The sequence below is a fragment of the Nothoprocta perdicaria genome, unplaced genomic scaffold (genome assembly GCF_003342845.1).
Source record: "Nothoprocta perdicaria isolate Ctin4 unplaced genomic scaffold, notPer1 scaffold_27, whole genome shotgun sequence".
Classification (NCBI taxonomy): domain Eukaryota; kingdom Metazoa; phylum Chordata; class Aves; order Tinamiformes; family Tinamidae; genus Nothoprocta; species Nothoprocta perdicaria.
The window spans coordinates 3829937-3846813 of NW_020455499.1; the positions used below are offsets into that span (position 1 = coordinate 3829937).

General features: G+C 40.7%; 1 protein-coding gene across 2 annotated transcripts; it reads left to right on the forward strand.

The window, feature by feature from the left end:
* The first annotated feature begins 1721 nt into the window (after positions 1–1721).
* Positions 1722–14260, forward strand: MCM6 (minichromosome maintenance complex component 6). 2 transcript variants are annotated; one of them, XM_026040880.1, is made up of 17 exons: positions 1722–1874; positions 2517–2663; positions 3192–3302; positions 3768–4017; positions 4759–4924; positions 5022–5167; positions 6031–6181; positions 6831–6972; positions 7693–7834; positions 7978–8085; positions 8727–8882; positions 9937–10065; positions 10979–11140; positions 12207–12342; positions 12532–12699; positions 12959–13098; positions 13807–14260. In XM_026040880.1, exons 1-17 carry the CDS (start codon positions 1771–1773, stop codon positions 13918–13920), a joined length of 2472 nt encoding a protein of 823 aa, XP_025896665.1. In that variant the 5' UTR covers positions 1722–1770; the 3' UTR covers positions 13921–14260. The 2 variants fall into 2 exon arrangements, with proteins under 2 accessions (XP_025896665.1, XP_025896666.1); XM_026040881.1 differs by having other exon boundaries at positions 1745–1874; positions 12207–12330.
* The last annotated feature ends 2617 nt before the right edge of the window (positions 14261–16877 follow it).

Genomic DNA, 16877 nt, shown 5'->3' on the forward strand with positions numbered 1-16877 from the left:
GCCCAGCAGGCAAGAGGAGTGAAAACTATTGTTCCAGATGCCAAGTTCAGGTCTGTTTTCCCTGTGGCCACAGATAGATCCCACTTGTAGCAGCTGGGAGATGGTCCTACGCMGTACCAGCTTTCCTGGCAGTGAGGAGACGCTTTATGAGTATCATTTTAATCTCTAAATGGGTGTGGAGTAAACATGGCAAGATTAGCAGACATTTTATGGTATATAAAATGGTGAGCTGGTTTGCAAAATTAAGGAATAAAAAATGCTGTAAATTCTCTTAAAACTTCAAAAGGAAAAATGTTGAATTATATTAACTGCTTTTTGAGAGTTTTACTTTCCTATCCCTGTGGCTACTACATCACAGATGGACTAAGCTCTCTGCGGTTATGGCTTTCTGACTTGGCTTCCTTTGCTTTGCTTTGCTCAGTCTCTAACCAGGGATGATGAGCAGAAACTTGGGCTCCAGAAGTCACATAAGAACAATGTATTTCAATTGACTTCCTTTAAACTCTCTACTAGAAAGCTGAGAAACTCGASCCACATCCTGTTCACCCTTTTTTTTTCCACTATCCCACCTTATATTCATTTGTCTTCCTTTGCAGGGCTTTGCTATTTGGGAGAATCTTCTAGTGTTTCTAGTCACTTTAAATTCTCTGTTAATCTTAAATGTGCATTTTTGGTTGTCTTTTCTCTTCCCCCAGACAATCAGCTGGTGCTGATTGCTCTAATTAGAGTGTAGTGGTGCAAGTAAGAGTATAGGAGGGAATGTGCAACCTCCATTAACCTCCCTCSAGTCAAAGCAGAAGGGTTTTTTTTTTGTACAAAGGAGAAGCAGAACATGACAAGGCTTTGAGCCTCCAAAAAAAACCACAAACATTTATGCTCAGTGGGCATATGTTTACCTGAAACAAAACAAAAAGAAATGATAGTCTTGCAATTTGTCTCCTGGAGCTTAAAAATTATTTGTTCTTTTGATCCTTTCATATAGTGATTGCATAAGGTTAATCAGCTGTTTATGTAGAAGGAAAAGCACTGACTGTGTTGCTAACTTAGTGTCTGTGTTTTGTTGAAGTACTTTAATTTAAAACTACTCTTTGTGAAACTGTGATGATGTCGAGTCTGACTTGGTGRTGCATGAGCACGTTACAGCTGCGGCATGGAGCAAGATTCAAACAAGTAACTTCTCTGGACTAGGCCAGCTTCAACCGAGGCCAGCTCAGGTTCATCTAAATTTAAATCGAGAAATGGGTCTAGATAGATACATTAGCTCTGTCCCAACACTAGAGCTGTAAGTAGGAATGGAGGCAGGAAAATKGGGCTGGAAAAACGAAAGCAGCTCTAATCACACATTGCAGCGCCTTCTCCCTGACACAACACGTTCTTCTATCACCGAGTTAAGTTTCCAGTCGCATTTACAAGAATGAGACGGGACGTAGAAAGAGGACCGTGCGCCGGTGCGAGCAGCTCTCCGCCCCCTGTCCCGCGGGCAGCGCCTCGAGGCGGCCGCAGCCGCTGGGGGGGCGGGCGGGGGGAGGGGAGGCGCGGGCCAACGGCCGCCCAACGGCCGCCGGGAGGGACACGCCGCCACGCAAGCTCCGCCCTCGGCTCTGACGCCATCGCGTTTGGCGCGAAAGTGCCCACGCCGGCGGGAAGGGGAGGAGGGCCGGTGGGCGGGGCTCTGCGGGCCGGCGGCCGCCCATTGGCTGAGGCGGCGGCCACGTGGGGCGGCTGTGGCGCGAACGGCGGCGGGTGCCTGTGGGGGCTGGGGTGGCGGCCATGGACCTGGCGGCGGCGGGMGATGCGGGCGCGTCGCAGCAGCAGCAGCTGCGCGATGAGGTGGCCGAGAAGTGTCAGAAGCTGTTCCAGGACTTCCTGGAGGAGTGAGTGGGGTCGACGGGGGCACGGAGTGCGGGCTCCTCACGGGGCTGGGGGGGGGAAAGAAGGCCACCACTTGGGGGGGGCGGCAGTGGGAGGAGCCGCCATTTTGGGGGGACGTCGTCTTTCTTTTTGGAGGGGGGCGCCATTTTGGGGGTGCGTTTTTTGGGATGGGGGAGAAGGGCGCCCCGCGGCGGGGCCTGTCGCCCCTGCCGCTGCTTTTGTCAGACTTCATCTTTCGACCACTTGTCGCAGAGTGGTGGAGCCGGCCGGCTTAAAAGCCCCCTCACATCTGGGTTCCAGCGAGTTGCCCCACTGGGCGTGCTGAGCGTGGCCCTCCATGGGCACGAAGCAGGGAGCTGGTAGCCCGATGAGCACCAAGCCCCATTTGCTCACGTGGCGTCACTCTTGAACCCTGTGTGTTAAACCAGCTGTAGGAAGCGCAGATCGGGCCCTGCTSTCTGGGAGGGGGATGTGTGGGAAGGGGACAGCAGGAAAGATACCGCTAGGAAAGACCTTTCCAAGCCAACATGCAATGCCACAAGCTGCATGCTCCTTAGCACATCATTTTCCTCTCCTTTCCCACTGCKCTCAGCAGAGCTCATTTGCTGCCTGTTTAACTGAGCATCTTCCTGGGCCGCTTTCAGGTTCCAGAACAGCGACGGGGAGGTCAAATACCTGCGTGACGCCGAAGAGCTGATCCGGCCCGAGCGGAACACGCTGCTCGTGAGCTTTGTGGACTTGGAGCAGTTCAATCAACAGCTCTCCACCACTATCCAAGAGGAATTTTACAGGTATAGCATAGAGATTACCTCAGCAATGCAACGTCAGGCCCATAAAGTCATAGCAAATATTCGTCTGCTTTCGCTATAGTGAAAACTCTTTAATGTCTAAAACATGGTTTTTTTTTTTAATTGGATCAAAATTTGTTGCCTACTGGACTTGTAATTATTATCACAGCCTCTCAGAGGAGTTAATTGGTGATTGCATTTATTCTGGTAAGTAGGTGGTGGGGATGGAAACAAAGTAAAAACTTTAGCATTTCTTAACCTGAAAATATTTTATTGAGCCACTGGTTGATTTTCAGGCTCTGTCTCTTAATATATGAGTCAAAGTGTCCTCAAACAGAAAGGCAAATGGTAATATTATGCAGTAGCCTCACATTTAACATATATATTTAGACTAACTGTTGTATTCTTACATAGTGTGGCCAGTATAAGACAAAACCTGCAAATAGATTATAAAAACCTTTGATATAGACTAATATCAAAAAGATATTTTGATAGGTTCTGTAAAGCTAGAACTTATTTTCTGTGTTTCAGGGTCTATCCTTATCTCTGCCGAGCGGTGAAGATTTTTGCCAAAGACCATGGAAATGTTCCTTCAAACAAGGACTTTTATGTTGCGTTCCAAGATCTGCCTACTAGACACAAGTAAGATGAGTATTAATTTCATAGACTTTGGAGTTTGTTTCTACATATAAACCATACTAGGAAACCATACTGAAAATATTTTGACTGCGGAGCAAGAAATGTGTAATTTATCAGTACAGTTGTGAAAATCGCCTAATCTTGTGTAGAATATTTTCTGAARCACTTTATCATTTGTGAATCAGAAAGGGGAAGGGACCTCAGATAATTATTTTCATCATATTCCACAAACAAATATCACTTGTCTGTTTAAAAAATGATTTAGTTTGAAGWAAAACGGGACTAACTTTTAGAAGAATAGTTAAGCACAAAACAATATACAAGTTTGTGTAAAATCCTAAAAGGACAAAGCATTGAAATTGTTTTTTAATTGGAGATTTAATGAAACCACCTAGTATCTACCTAGTACTAGACACTACACTGGGCCAAAAAATGCCAGCTCAGCTAAGAAATTCATGTTTTAAACAGAATCCGAGAGCTGACATCAGCAAAGATTGGCTCCCTGATGCGCATCAGCGGCCAGGTGGTGCGAACCCACCCGGTTCATCCCGAGCTTGTGAGCGGGACCTTCCTATGCCTAGACTGCCAGACAGTGGTTAAAGATGTGGAACAGCAGTTTAAATACACACAACCAAACATCTGCAGAAACCCAGTCTGTGCTAACAGAAGGAGATTCCTGCTGGACACAAACAAATCGAGATTTGTCGACTTCCAAAAGGTAGAGTGGAAGGAGGGAGGGGTGACGTTTTGTCACAAATTGTGACTTTTCTGTGCTAGCTGAAAGATGCTGTTTGTGCTGCTACATGTTGGCAGTAATTATTTTTGCTTGTGTCAGCTTCAAGAAAAGGCTTTGGTAAAGGCGTGGGAGTTGCTGCTAACAGCTTTTTTTTTTCTGTCTATTGAAGACTTATTTTTAAACATTAAGGGTTAGGAATAGAATCAAAGCAATTTTTTTGAATGACATTTATTTTCTAAGTAAGCCAGAGAAAGCTCATATATTTAAGTCATTGTCAGTCTCCTCTGGCAGATACATCATGTATAATGACTTTATACAAGTATAAGAAGTGCCATCTCTAGAATCTTAGGTGTTTCATTCTACGTGGTTTTACTTTGCCAAATTCTCTGTGTATTCCATCATACAGTAACATTTTTGTATCTGTCACATTAATCAGATTGTTGAAGTGTCCAGAGTGCTTTTCCTAGCATTCCTGGGAAAGCTAGGAATTCCCAGAATTGAATTGAGCATTTCTGATTGCTCCCTTTAATTTCTCTGAAACTGTTTAGATATTGATTAGTATTGGAGTGTTTTGTTTCTTTGTGGCATTTTACAAGGAGTTTCATAAGACTGACATGAGTGGCAGCAAGTAAATGCCACTTACTGTATTTAACAGCTTCCATTTTTAAAGCAGTTCCACAGTTAGTGACTTCTGCTGAGTCCTTTCCTTTCTGTAAACCTCAGGTTCGCATCCAGGAGACGCAGGCGGAGCTGCCGCGTGGGAGCATCCCTCGGAGCGTGGAGGTGATCTTGCGTGCAGAAGCTGTAGAGTCAGCTCAGGCTGGCGACAAATGTGACTTCACAGGGTCACTGATCGTCGTGCCTGATGTGTCTCAACTCTCAACRCCAGGTTTGTAGCTTCTTCTACTGTTTTACTGCCTCGTGGATGGCGTGTCCCGTCCTGCTCATCCTGGGAACTATCCTCTTGACTGTTGCTCTAATGGCAGGGGTGCGCGCAGAGACCAGCTCCCGCGTCAGCGGCACGGAGGGCTATGAAACCGAAGGAATCCGAGGACTTCGTGCCCTGGGAGTCAGAGAGCTCTCGTATAAACTAGTATTCCTGGCGTGTTATGTTGCACCAACAAATCCACGGGTGAGTGTGGAAAGAAATTAGGTTTAAAAGTGTTGATGGTTTCTGTTCTGTATGGTAGAGGGGAGCAAAAATTTTAATTTTATATATACTAATAAGTACATTTGACTTGATATTCTGATTGGATTCGTATAACGTACTGGGCAAATAGCATGCCTGTGAAAACTGCTGTGAACTGTAAAGAGAGTTGTATCAACTTAAAAGAGGTAAATCATTCGCTTATTTCCACTTACCCTTCGTCCATGTCTCCAGTATTTATTCCTCCTCCAGGAATCCTGATGTTTCATTTTGTCATGGGGCAGGAAGGCTAGAAGCTGTCCTTCTTGTTCCCTCCATTTTATCATTTAAATCATGGATGTTACTACACCGTAATAAATAATACTGATTATGGGTTTTAGCCTTGATGATAYTATTAGCCATTATGATACCCATCCTTCTGCTAGCAGTTTGCTCATATAATACAAAAACAGCGCTTGTTATTTCTTTAGTGTAGGAGTCTCCAGCCTCATTCTAGACTGAAAAAAAAAGAGCCTTAAAATTCCAGTTAATGAAGAATACTTGCAAAGGCAAATCTTAGCCAAAGGAAGCCATCATTTTTTTTTGCTGTCCTTTGATCTGGACTATGATCAGAGTTTTCTTACTAGCTCTAGTTACTCCTTTGATATTTCCCACCACCAYCAGCACACCCCAGGACTTGTCTCTGTTGTTTTTTTAATTTCTAATTTTAATATCTAAGGCAATGAGTTTTCTTAGTCTAAGATCTTCCTATTCAGCTCACACAGCAAGTTCATATAACCTCTTTTTCTGTGGTGATTGCATTCAGTACTCTTGGTATTACTTGTATATTTTCAATATCCCTTGTTTAGTTTGGCGGAAAAGAGCTCCGAGATGAAGAACAGACTGCAGAAAGCATTAAGAACCAAATGACAGTGAAAGAGTGGGAAAAAGTGTTTGAAATGAGCCAAGATAAAAACCTCTATCACAATCTGTGTACCAGCCTCTTCCCCACTATCCATGGTAAGAGTCCAGTGTTGCATTAGAGTGGGAACATATCACTTAATATGTGAAAATAAGAGTTCTTTCTAATGTTTGTGTAGTGCCATTTTGTTGCCGTGTATCAACTGGCTCAAACTACCCCCTCCATTGCTGGTTTTGCTAGAAAAGGGGAATCTGTTTCCKGAGTATGTCCAAAGTTTAGTCATGGAGGTCTAAGTGATTGGTTTTCCTATGGTATCATCTACAACTAAGCCCCACAACTGATAGTTGCCYATAAACTTTGCTTTGTATGGGCCTCCTTAAAAAAATTTAAGCGTTCCAAATATTTGCACATTCTCATGCATGCACATGTAAGTGTTTGAGGTTTTTGCTTCTGCCTCTCCAAGTACTCTGTGTGCTTACTTTGCTTATGTCTGAAAAGCCACCAGCTGACTTTTGTCCATATCCCAAGCTGCTGCTGGAGTATTAAGGAATTCAGCTTCTATCTGAATAATTTTTCCTTGAATCTGTATCAAGCACGTGTAGGTTTTAGTGGATGTTTAGCAAATCGGCAGGCTCTGAGTTGGTGCTTCCAGATACTCTAGAATTCTACTGGGCTGAATTTGTATTTCAAGTAGGAAAAATGGGRAGCTGCATTTTGGATTTTGTTTGAGTATCTTTTCTGGGACAGGTAACGATGAAGTGAAGCGYGGAGTTCTGTTGATGCTTTTTGGGGGAGTTCCTAAGACCACTTCAGAAGGCACTTCACTGCGTGGAGACATCAATGTTTGTGTTGTTGGTGATCCAAGCACAGCCAAGAGCCAATTTCTGAAGTAAGCATCTCTTTAAAACTCAATATTTAAATGTTGTCTAGGGAGACTAGTGATTTAAGTGTTCACTGTGCTGCTTAAATTTATTTATTTATTTAACCTTAGCCAGGGGGAAGTCAGGAAGTCGTATTAAACATATGTAAAATGTATTTAACAGCTAAAACATATTTAACAAGTGCTTGTACACCGCTTTCCAAGGCAGACTAGTTTGGGGACAGCTGGTCTGGAGAACTGATTTGATACAGGATTTCAGACCTGTGTTCACTTATCTCTGCAACTCTTCTTGGGGCTGGGATATTTCAGCATGCGCAATATGCATTAGGCTGCTGAGGACAGTCTAGCTGCTTCCTGCTCTGAAGCTGCTTGTTCCTTTTTGCTGACATTCACCTGACCCATGAGGAGCAGTGACAGGCTGTGAAGTCAGCAGAAACAGTGTAGGAGGAGGTCTGAACCGCTTCCTTTTCTGGCGCTGTAGCCAAAGATGAATAACAGACCTGTGACTGTGCAATTAGGTAGTTACWGTTTGCAAGGGTGCACTCGAGCATCAATATCGATGGAAAGGCCTACCTGAATATTAATTGTAAGTCCTTGCTTCCTGAAAGAAAGAATGAGTTTGGCTTTAGAGATTGGAAGCAGTGCTCTGTTAAAGCTCTCTGGTTTCTGCAGGTTTTATCTGTTGAAAGTTGGCACAGCCTAGTTCCTCACTGCGGCTTCTCTCCATAGGCATGTGGAAGAGTTCAGTCCTCGTGCTGTGTACACGAGTGGAAAAGCCTCCAGTGCTGCCGGTCTGACGGCGGCTGTTGTGAAAGATGAAGAGTCTCATGAATTTGTTATCGAAGCCGGGGCACTGATGTTGGCAGATAATGTAAGTCCATGTCCATGCAAGTCCTTCATCCATGGAATGATTTTGACTAATGAAAAAAAATCCCCAAATTGTCTTTAATATACTCTTTATTTTTCCAAAAGTGATTGAATTTGGGTAATGTGTTGTTTTCAYTTATGCTCTAGGGGGTGTGTTGCATTGATGAATTTGACAAAATGGACATACGGGATCAAGTAGCCATTCATGAGGCCATGGAGCAGCAGACTATATCCATCACTAAAGCTGGAGTTAAGGTAGTTTATGCTGTTCRTGTACTTGGCCAGTGTGTCTGATCACCTAAGTGTTTGTTCCATTTACTCATCCAGGATCATTTGTTATAATATTTCCATTATCARCTTTGTCGTTGCCTCAGTGTAACAGCAAAGATAGCACTTACCTGCTCAGTTTTTGTGCCATGTATACTCAGAAAGAATTAATTTTTTTTCATAAAAGGAAGAAAGAGGTAGTAATGGGTAGGAAATAGAAAGTAGATACCCTGATGGGAAAATTCTAACCCTGAGGTATCTCCAAAGGAGGATAAATTTGTTTTTAGAAGTAAATTGTATACATGGATTGTAAAAACAGTGAGCTTCATGAAAAGCAGTTTTAAGTGCTAGCTTCAGTTCTGTAGGCAAAAGTGCAACCGTGTTGAAATGGTGATTCATATAAAYTCTGATCGGGACAGAGAGCTGATTAGAAAATACTGGGGAGATGATTTTGGGTCCTTCTAAAGGAGCTGTTGTAATATCGTTGTATCTCTATAAAAGATGGGTAGCACTGTGAAGATGTTACAGGATAGCCTACTAATGCTATGCAGACGTATTGGAATTGCAGTGAGTTGGTTCGTTTTTGGTTCCTCATGGTCACTTTTTGTTTGTTTTTCCTCTGTTGTCAGGCTACCCTGAACGCCAGGACCTCCATTTTGGCTGCTGCAAACCCGGTTGGTGGGCGCTATGACAGATCCAAGTCACTGAAGCAGAATATAAACTTGTCAGCTCCCATCATGTCTCGATTTGATCTCTTCTTCATTCTTGTGGATGAATGTAATGAGGTRATTTAATTTTAAGGAATCATAGAATAATTTACACCAGAAAGCCTTTCTGGATATCTTTAGTCCAACTCCAAGCTTAAAGTAAACCACTAAGAATAGATTGGCAGGTCCTTGACTTGATGAGTTTTGATTATCTCCRAAGACAGAGATTCTACCACCTCCGTAGGCCTCTGCTTCAATGTTTAACAATTATTATGTTTGAAATTAAAAAGAAAAAAAAAAGTATACCTGATCAGAATTTCTTGTCCTCCAGATTGTCTGTTGCCACTTGTCTTGTTAGTCTGTACTTYAAGAATAATCTGGGTCCATCACCCTCCAATTAAGTGTTTGTTTTGTGTTAYGGCTGCTGAACAGATCCAGATCTCAGCTTGTCTCCATACATCTCCTCTGTCCCATGACCATCTATGTGGGCCTTACTGGGCAGTTTTAGGTGAAACTGATCTCCTGAGAACCTCCCTCCTGTACTTTTCTCTCTAGAAAGCCATGAGCTGTCAGTACACAGTTGAACATACCCTGCTGAATACAAGGATGTTGCCTTTTCATCTTGTCATGACTTAACCTGCAAACTTGAACACCATTAGTCATTGTTGAAAATGGCTAGTTACTATGGTGAAGATTGCTACCAGCAGGCTATGTGATATTGGCCCTGGGAACACATGAGATACAGAGATTAATGTTGGCTCAGTGCTTTCCTCTGTGCTCTTTTGCTTGGAGTGATTATCTAATTGAAAAGGGACTGTTGGAAGAGGCAAAGTAGGCTGAAAAGGAAACAGTTCCCACGCTGTAAGTGTTGCTTTCTGCTGATTGTTTGGCTATCTTGTAACCCGGGAGAGTTGAAACTGCCTTTCATCCTTTTCTCTGGTGTTTTTCCTCTTATTAAAAACCCTTCAGGACATTCTCCAGGGTCTTCTGGTAGATAATCTTCCTTCAGGGAAAACTAGCCCTGCCATGGGGAATGCAAGTGAGGGAATGGGATGGGAAGCAAGAAATAAACTGTTGTTTTTATATGTGACTGATGTTAAAGTGAGCTTCTAACAGAGCAATGATGTCCCAGGTTACAGATTACGCCATTGCCAGACGCATAGTGGATCTGCATTCCAGAATAGAAGATTCTGTTGATCGGATCTATTCCTTAGATGATATCAGAAGGTATCTGCTGTTTGCCAGACAGTTTAAACCAAAGGTAATTCTGTTTCTTATCTGTTAGTACAGTATACCATATGGAAAGGTCCAAAAAWTAATAATTCAGCCAATTGCTTCCTTAAGGCAAATACAAAGACATTTAGCGTAGTTTTCTACTTAAAATGTAGCAGTAGTCACAGTTATTATCTAGGTATAGAGTGTATTTTGGAGTCATGTATTCTTTTGAAGTCTGGAGACCCRACCAGCCCAGTTGACACTATTTTATAATAAGGGATCCTAATTGCTTCAGTGGAGGTTTTTAACCTTTCTCTAGACCACCTGACAGGTGGTTTTGTAGCTCTGTCTTATCTCAAGGCATAGGCATAATGTAGCTGCTACAGAGACTTTTGTATTTTACTGGCTAACTATTTGCTTAATCAAACAATTGGTTTGTCTTTGTTTTAAAAGGAGGTTGTCCCTCAGTATTTCTKTACCTTCTGGTAAATGCAGAATATGGGCAACTAAGTACAAATTGCAGCTTGAATAGGCTGTGTCACATCTTTCAAAAGTTTTTCTACTGTAGTGCTTCTCAAATGCTATGAGAGAGAACATCCTCCCTTACACAGAGCAGCCTGTATCCCAGGGAAGGCCAAAGGAATCCATAGAATAATTCCATGTCTGCACAGCCATGGATAACAGGGAGAAGGCAGAGACTCCAAGGGCAGTGTATGGCCTCATCYGACTTTCATAGTGTTAATAAAAAAACCTTTTGTAGAACAATCAATGTTAGTGTTGTTATGTTAATTATCATGTCATTGTTATTGTAATCATATTGTAAAATAATTGCTATATTGTGTAGCATGTTGGACAGTAGACTAAAAATRGCAACCTGCATAGAATAGTGATCTAAGGAGAGAAGCATGAACTTAGTAGTTTTAACATGGCAAGCTGTTAAACTCTCTTATGTCAAATAGATATCAAAGGAATCAGAGGACTTCATTGTGGAGCAGTATAAAAGACTACGTCAGCGTGATGGCTCTGGAGTGACAAAGTCGTCCTGGAGGATCACGGTGCGACAGCTGGAGAGCATGATCCGCCTGTCTGAAGCCATGGCCCGGATGCACTGCTGCGATGAGGTATCACCTCCGTGTTAACACTGCAGGCGTCGCTGCTCTGCTCTTTGCTGCAGTGTTATGTGTATGTGAAGCCTCTGGGTGAGCAGGAGAGCTTGGATGTTTTCATTTGTGAAACCAGTCATACTCAACCTGAATTTGTATCTCAGAAATACTGCTTTTAAGGTGTGTTGCTGGTCTAAACTGCAAACTTGCATCTTCATGCATGATAAATATGCCAGCACTTTCAGCTAGTCAAATTATACCAGATAGGAAGAAATAATTTGTATTAATATCAAGCAGGGCTGCTGACAGTGCCTCTTCTAATCTCATAATTTGTGACATCACACAGCTCGCTCTTATCTGTAATCTAAAAAGTCCAAGTTCCACAAGGCAGCTGAACCTCCCTGAGAAGATGAAAAGGGAGAGTCAAGCACATACTTGTGACCTGAGTTCCTCCTCTCAACCACTGCTGAGATGTAGTGATGTTGTGTGATGACTACAAAATGGTGTTCGACACTTATCCGCCTACTCCCTGCTTCAAGATGTAGAGGGTTTTTAAGGGTTGCAAAGGACACTGCAGTGGTGGTAAATCACTCACTGGTTACATAAGACAGACACCTGCTGGATACATTTTAGTTACATTTAGCTTAGAAGAAACAGGCAGTTTATGGCTAAGCTGGAGGGAACCTTCTTTTTTTTCCTAAATCTGGAGGAGACTTTTTTTAAAAGAAATGTAAACACTTTTTCTTATTGTTTCTATTCACACCCACTCATTTTCAAGTCTCGTACCTCAGTGATCTTTCTTAAAGATGCTCTTGCTTAAGTAAAAATATTGTCCATATGATAATTAAGACCTGAAAGGTTCATCAGGCTACTTCATCCATAATTCTATGTGAATTGGGAGTCACACACTGTAGCAGGATGTAATTTGGCTTGCAAGGACTTATGATTAATTGGGTGAGATGAATAGTACGCCAGCTTGGCAGACTCTGGGGTGAGTGTCTGAAGCTGTGAGGGGGAAAAAAAACCTTCAATGCTAGAACAGCCACTATGCATATTTAATACGTGAATTTTCAAATCTCTCCAGGTTCATCCAAAACATGTGAAGGAAGCTTTTAGGCTTTTAAATAAATCCATCATTAGAGTTGAGACTCCTGACATCAATTTAGACCAAGATGATGAACAGCAAATGGAGGATCAAGAGGACCAAGGTGGAGTCAATGGTAAATCACTTGCAGACACCTTCTGAAAGAGGAAAAGGGCTTCCAACCCATTATAACTTAAATTGAGTGTGTGTATGTATGCATATATATGTGTGTGTTTATATATATATATAAAGTTCTCTGACTCACAAAGAACCTAAGACAGTTAAAAGACACTGCAAAGTTAAACCTGGACATGTGTTCAAACAGGTGAGGCAGAAGTTCCAGCTGGGGTCAATGGTCTCGTGAATGGGGTCAGTGGCCATCCTGAGGACGTGAGCAAGGACGCTGCACCCAAGGCGTCGCTTAGACTGGGCTTCTCTGAGTACCGCCGGATTTCTAATCTCCTTGTGCTGCACCTCAGGAAAGCAGAGGAAGGTAAGAATTCCTGCATTAGAAAGGTGACACAGGAAAGCTATCGTACTATAGCCTTCTGTGCAATGCATACTGATTTAAGAAAAAGAAGAAAATTTGATAGGATATTGTGTGTTTCTGTTTCAGGCAAGAGTTTAAGTTAGTGTTAAAATAGATGTYCTTTTCTCTAACAGTGCGATTGGGTTATTCTGCTGCTGCTGTGTTTATGCAAGTTGGGTGAATTGGCATTGTTATTAGATTTCCTTTTCTGTCTCCTTTGCAGAAGAGGATGATGCMTCATTAAAGAAGAGTGAACTTATTAATTGGTATCTAAAGGAAATTGAATCTGAAATAGAGTCTGAAGAGGAGCTTATAAACAAAAAGAAGATCATAGAGAGAGTCATTCATCGACTCACACATTACGTATGTACACAGATGTGTGGATACTGAATGGGAATTTTACCTTAGCATTCATTTTTAATGCAGTCTGATCTCCTAAGTTGAGAAATATTGCTAACAGATGCAGTATAAATGCTTCCTTTATTTAAATCTCTGTTAAAAATAATTACAGAGAAAACACTAAAATAAAATAGAGGAAAATATATATGGAAAAAAAAATGAGAGTCCTTACAGAAGTGTAAGTAGTATTTTTCTGTACTTCTGTATTAGTTCTACATTAGAATAAAAAATGCACGCAATTTCAGTAGTTTGTTTTAAGCTTTATTTCTAGAGCCTTATTTGAAACAGATCTGTGAGGGAAAAGTTATTCTTTTCCAGAATCAAAGTGTTTACATATACAGAAGTTACTGATTTCAGATTTGTATTTGAAGTGTGGGGTAGTAGGGCAGTTTGGAGGAAAAAATACCGAAATATAAAATGCGCAAAATGTTCTTAATTTTAAAGATACTGGACAGATAGACTGAGGTGTTCCCAGAAAGTACACTATGTCGAAGAGGTTTTCACTGAAGATAATTACTAAGATCTAAGAACTTATTAGAAGGGAGCTTACAGTTAAAAGGGTTGAATAATTCATCAATAGAAGGTGCTATCAGTATGAAGATCAGATGACTCCMAGAAACTAGAAATAATCTTTTTTCTTCTTGTCTGATGATTGATTGTTGTTTGTTCCAGGACCACATTCTTATAGAACTGTCCCAGTCAGGACTGAAAGGCTCCAGAGAAGAGGAGACTTTTGATGAAGACCCCTACCTGGTGGTCAACCCTAATTATCTGCTGGAAGACTAAGAGCTGAGAACTGACTAGTTATGTGTTGGAAAGTGCATTCTCTCTAAATTCTTGCAATAGTTGCTATATAGCTAACATCTTAAATTTGTACAAATGCTTTACTGTCAAATGGACCAATATGTGGTTTGTAATATATGATTGTTCATATACACTGAACTTACTTGGAATATTTTTAAACAAATTGACATATTGATGAATTGGTTTCACTGCTTGTYCTGGGTTTCCCTGCAGTCGTCTATATGCAGAGGAGGGTCATTYGATACCAATTTTCTACATTATGCTATGTAGATGCTTTTGTTTTAAATGAGAGTAATTTTGCATTATTCTTTTATTGTATTTAGTAAACTTTTTACGTCATAGTTTTTCACTGTTTTTCTTATGAGCATAAATAAAATATCGTTAAATATTTGCAGATGTCTGGGGATGGCTTTGGTTTTTTTGTGGTGTGTGGGCTTGCTGTTTTCCTTGCCTSTACTTTAATGCTGTAAAATTAGTGATCTGAATACATACTATTTTATGAAATATTTGATCTTCTAGGTGACACATGCTGTTTTTAGTAAGGTTTTTAAAACATTCTTGAAGTACTAAGGGATAATTATAAAATCYGACCGCGTCTCTCTTTTTTCAGATGGACTTTTTGTGTAAGTAATAAGATTCTGAGCTAATTCCTCTGTCTATCCCAAAACTAGGAGCTGCTAACAGGAAAGAGAGAAAAGATTGTCTTAAACAGCTCCACTTCTGAACCTGTTTTAGAATCTGTTGTTTCATAATATTTACACTTAGTATATATAATTTTGTTATTTTTCCATGTACTTAAAAATATTTTTAGGTGTTGATATCACACTGTTAAGGCACTCATATATATAAAATGATAGCACATAAAGGAGATAAAAAATCAAATAAAATATTTTCTTCTATAAAAGTCTAATAATAATTTTGCAAATATATGAAATAAGAACTTCACAAATCATGCCATCTTTCAATTCACTTACAAGAAGTTAAGGCGTTCACCAAAGATAGGTGTTTTGCCCTTCTGGCCTAAAACTTTCCTTTAGTCTTGGCTATTTTGAATATTCTATTTTAAAAGTTCAACAGAAACTTACACAAAAAGTCCATGATTAGGAATTGATATTTGGTTTTTATTTGCAGGTGGAGGTATTTTTTATTGCAATTCTAAGCCCATCTAACTTAACTGAATGCCAAGTTACTTCAATAGTTGAATCCTGTGAACCTGAATTAATTTGAATTTGTGAGTTTTCAAGTATTAGATCATACGAATGCTGTAGTGTTGTCTAGTTAAATCATATTTGCAAGTCATTCATCAAACTCTTTCTGCTTCCAGATCTATCAGGTCCAGCTGAGTTTTTAAGAGGCTTCTTGGAGGTTGAGGAGATAAAATTGAAAACGATTTAAACAGCATAGCAGGTAGCAAGGGAGCAGGTTAGTCTTGAAGTTACTGAGACCAACAGCACTGGTAAGAACTCCCTGCTATGTCAGTGCCAATTTGGGGAAGACGTGTTCCTGTTTTATGTAGGAATATTTTTTCTTCTAAAGCTATATGAAATCTTGGCTTGTGACATTGTAATTTAGCTACTAATTCCAGAGCAGAAAGAAAATATGATCGTKTCTACACAAAAATCATAGAAAAGACTAGCTTGGAATACACTTCTGGAAGTTGTCTTCTCCATCTTCTTGTTGACAATAGAGCCTTAGAATAGGTTCTCCAACACCCTGTCCAGCTGAGTCTTGAATGGTTCCAGGGAGAAAGATTCCCCTGCTTTTTAGGCCAACCTATTCCCATGTCTGCAGTAATGTGTTTCATAAGTACTTTCATCTCCTGGAGCACCAGACTTTACTACTGATATGTATCCTGAATGTCTATCTGAAAACAATGTTTTTAAATGCAATGTCTATAAATATAGCTGTGGAGCTCTTATCAGTGCCTATAGACAAGTACACTCATCTTTCATTACTGGAGACTAAGACCTTAAAGTGATAAAGAAAAGATCCTATTGTGCCCAGCAAAAGTAGCATGAAATGGAGACCCAGGGAAGTAGTGGTGCAATCTTCCTTTAGATTTCTAGTTCGGAGCTTAGATCCTTTATGAATTTGGTAAAGAGAGGTAGGTCCTTCTAGAGGGCTAAGCAGTACATCTAATGAGAGTTCCTGCTTCTCTCCATTGGCTGTGTAGAGGGAATCCTACATTATATATAAATATGCCTCAGTCTGGCTAAGTATATCATGGCAGGTAGCTATTACATTTGTGGATTGGGGAAGAAAAAACTACTTGTCACCAGCACTGTTGAATCAATGGGTACTAACTTGTAGCTGCAGTAGCGTTTCTCCATGATTCCTTTTATTAGCTGCATCCTGGCAAACACTGTGTCTGGTTAAAAATGACCATCTATCTGCAAAAAAATAGTTGTATTCTATATTATTCATAATTTGCTTTTGAAATAAGTGCAGAAAGATGTTTGTAATTAGGTGTGGACTTCTGCCCCCTGAATCTTAAACAATGAACACTTTTCACATGGAAAAATAAAATAATTTTGCTTCTTCTTTCCCACCGGTATAATATACTTTCCTGGGTGGAAAGGATTGCATTCAGTTTTTGATGGAGTTAACATTGCTCTACTGAAAAATAAGCAGCAGGCGGTGCTGTGTATTTCCTATTTAAGTATTTGTTACATCTATCTGGGGAAAGAAAAAGAGTTCTTGGCTAGGTGTTGGAAACAGCAAGCACAGAATTTCAGTAGATTTTTAAGGCTTTTTTAGGGAGGAAAAGAGGAAAAAAAAAAGTGCTTCTTGAATTGAAGTGTTTAAATTACAATCCCTGTATAAGCAAAACATTGGCTATCCTGAGTTCAGTGACAGTTTCTACTGTAGCATAAATAATAAAGATGATGTTGTTTGATAGAGCAGTAAATTAACTAACTGCTTCTGGCTATGTTTCGGAC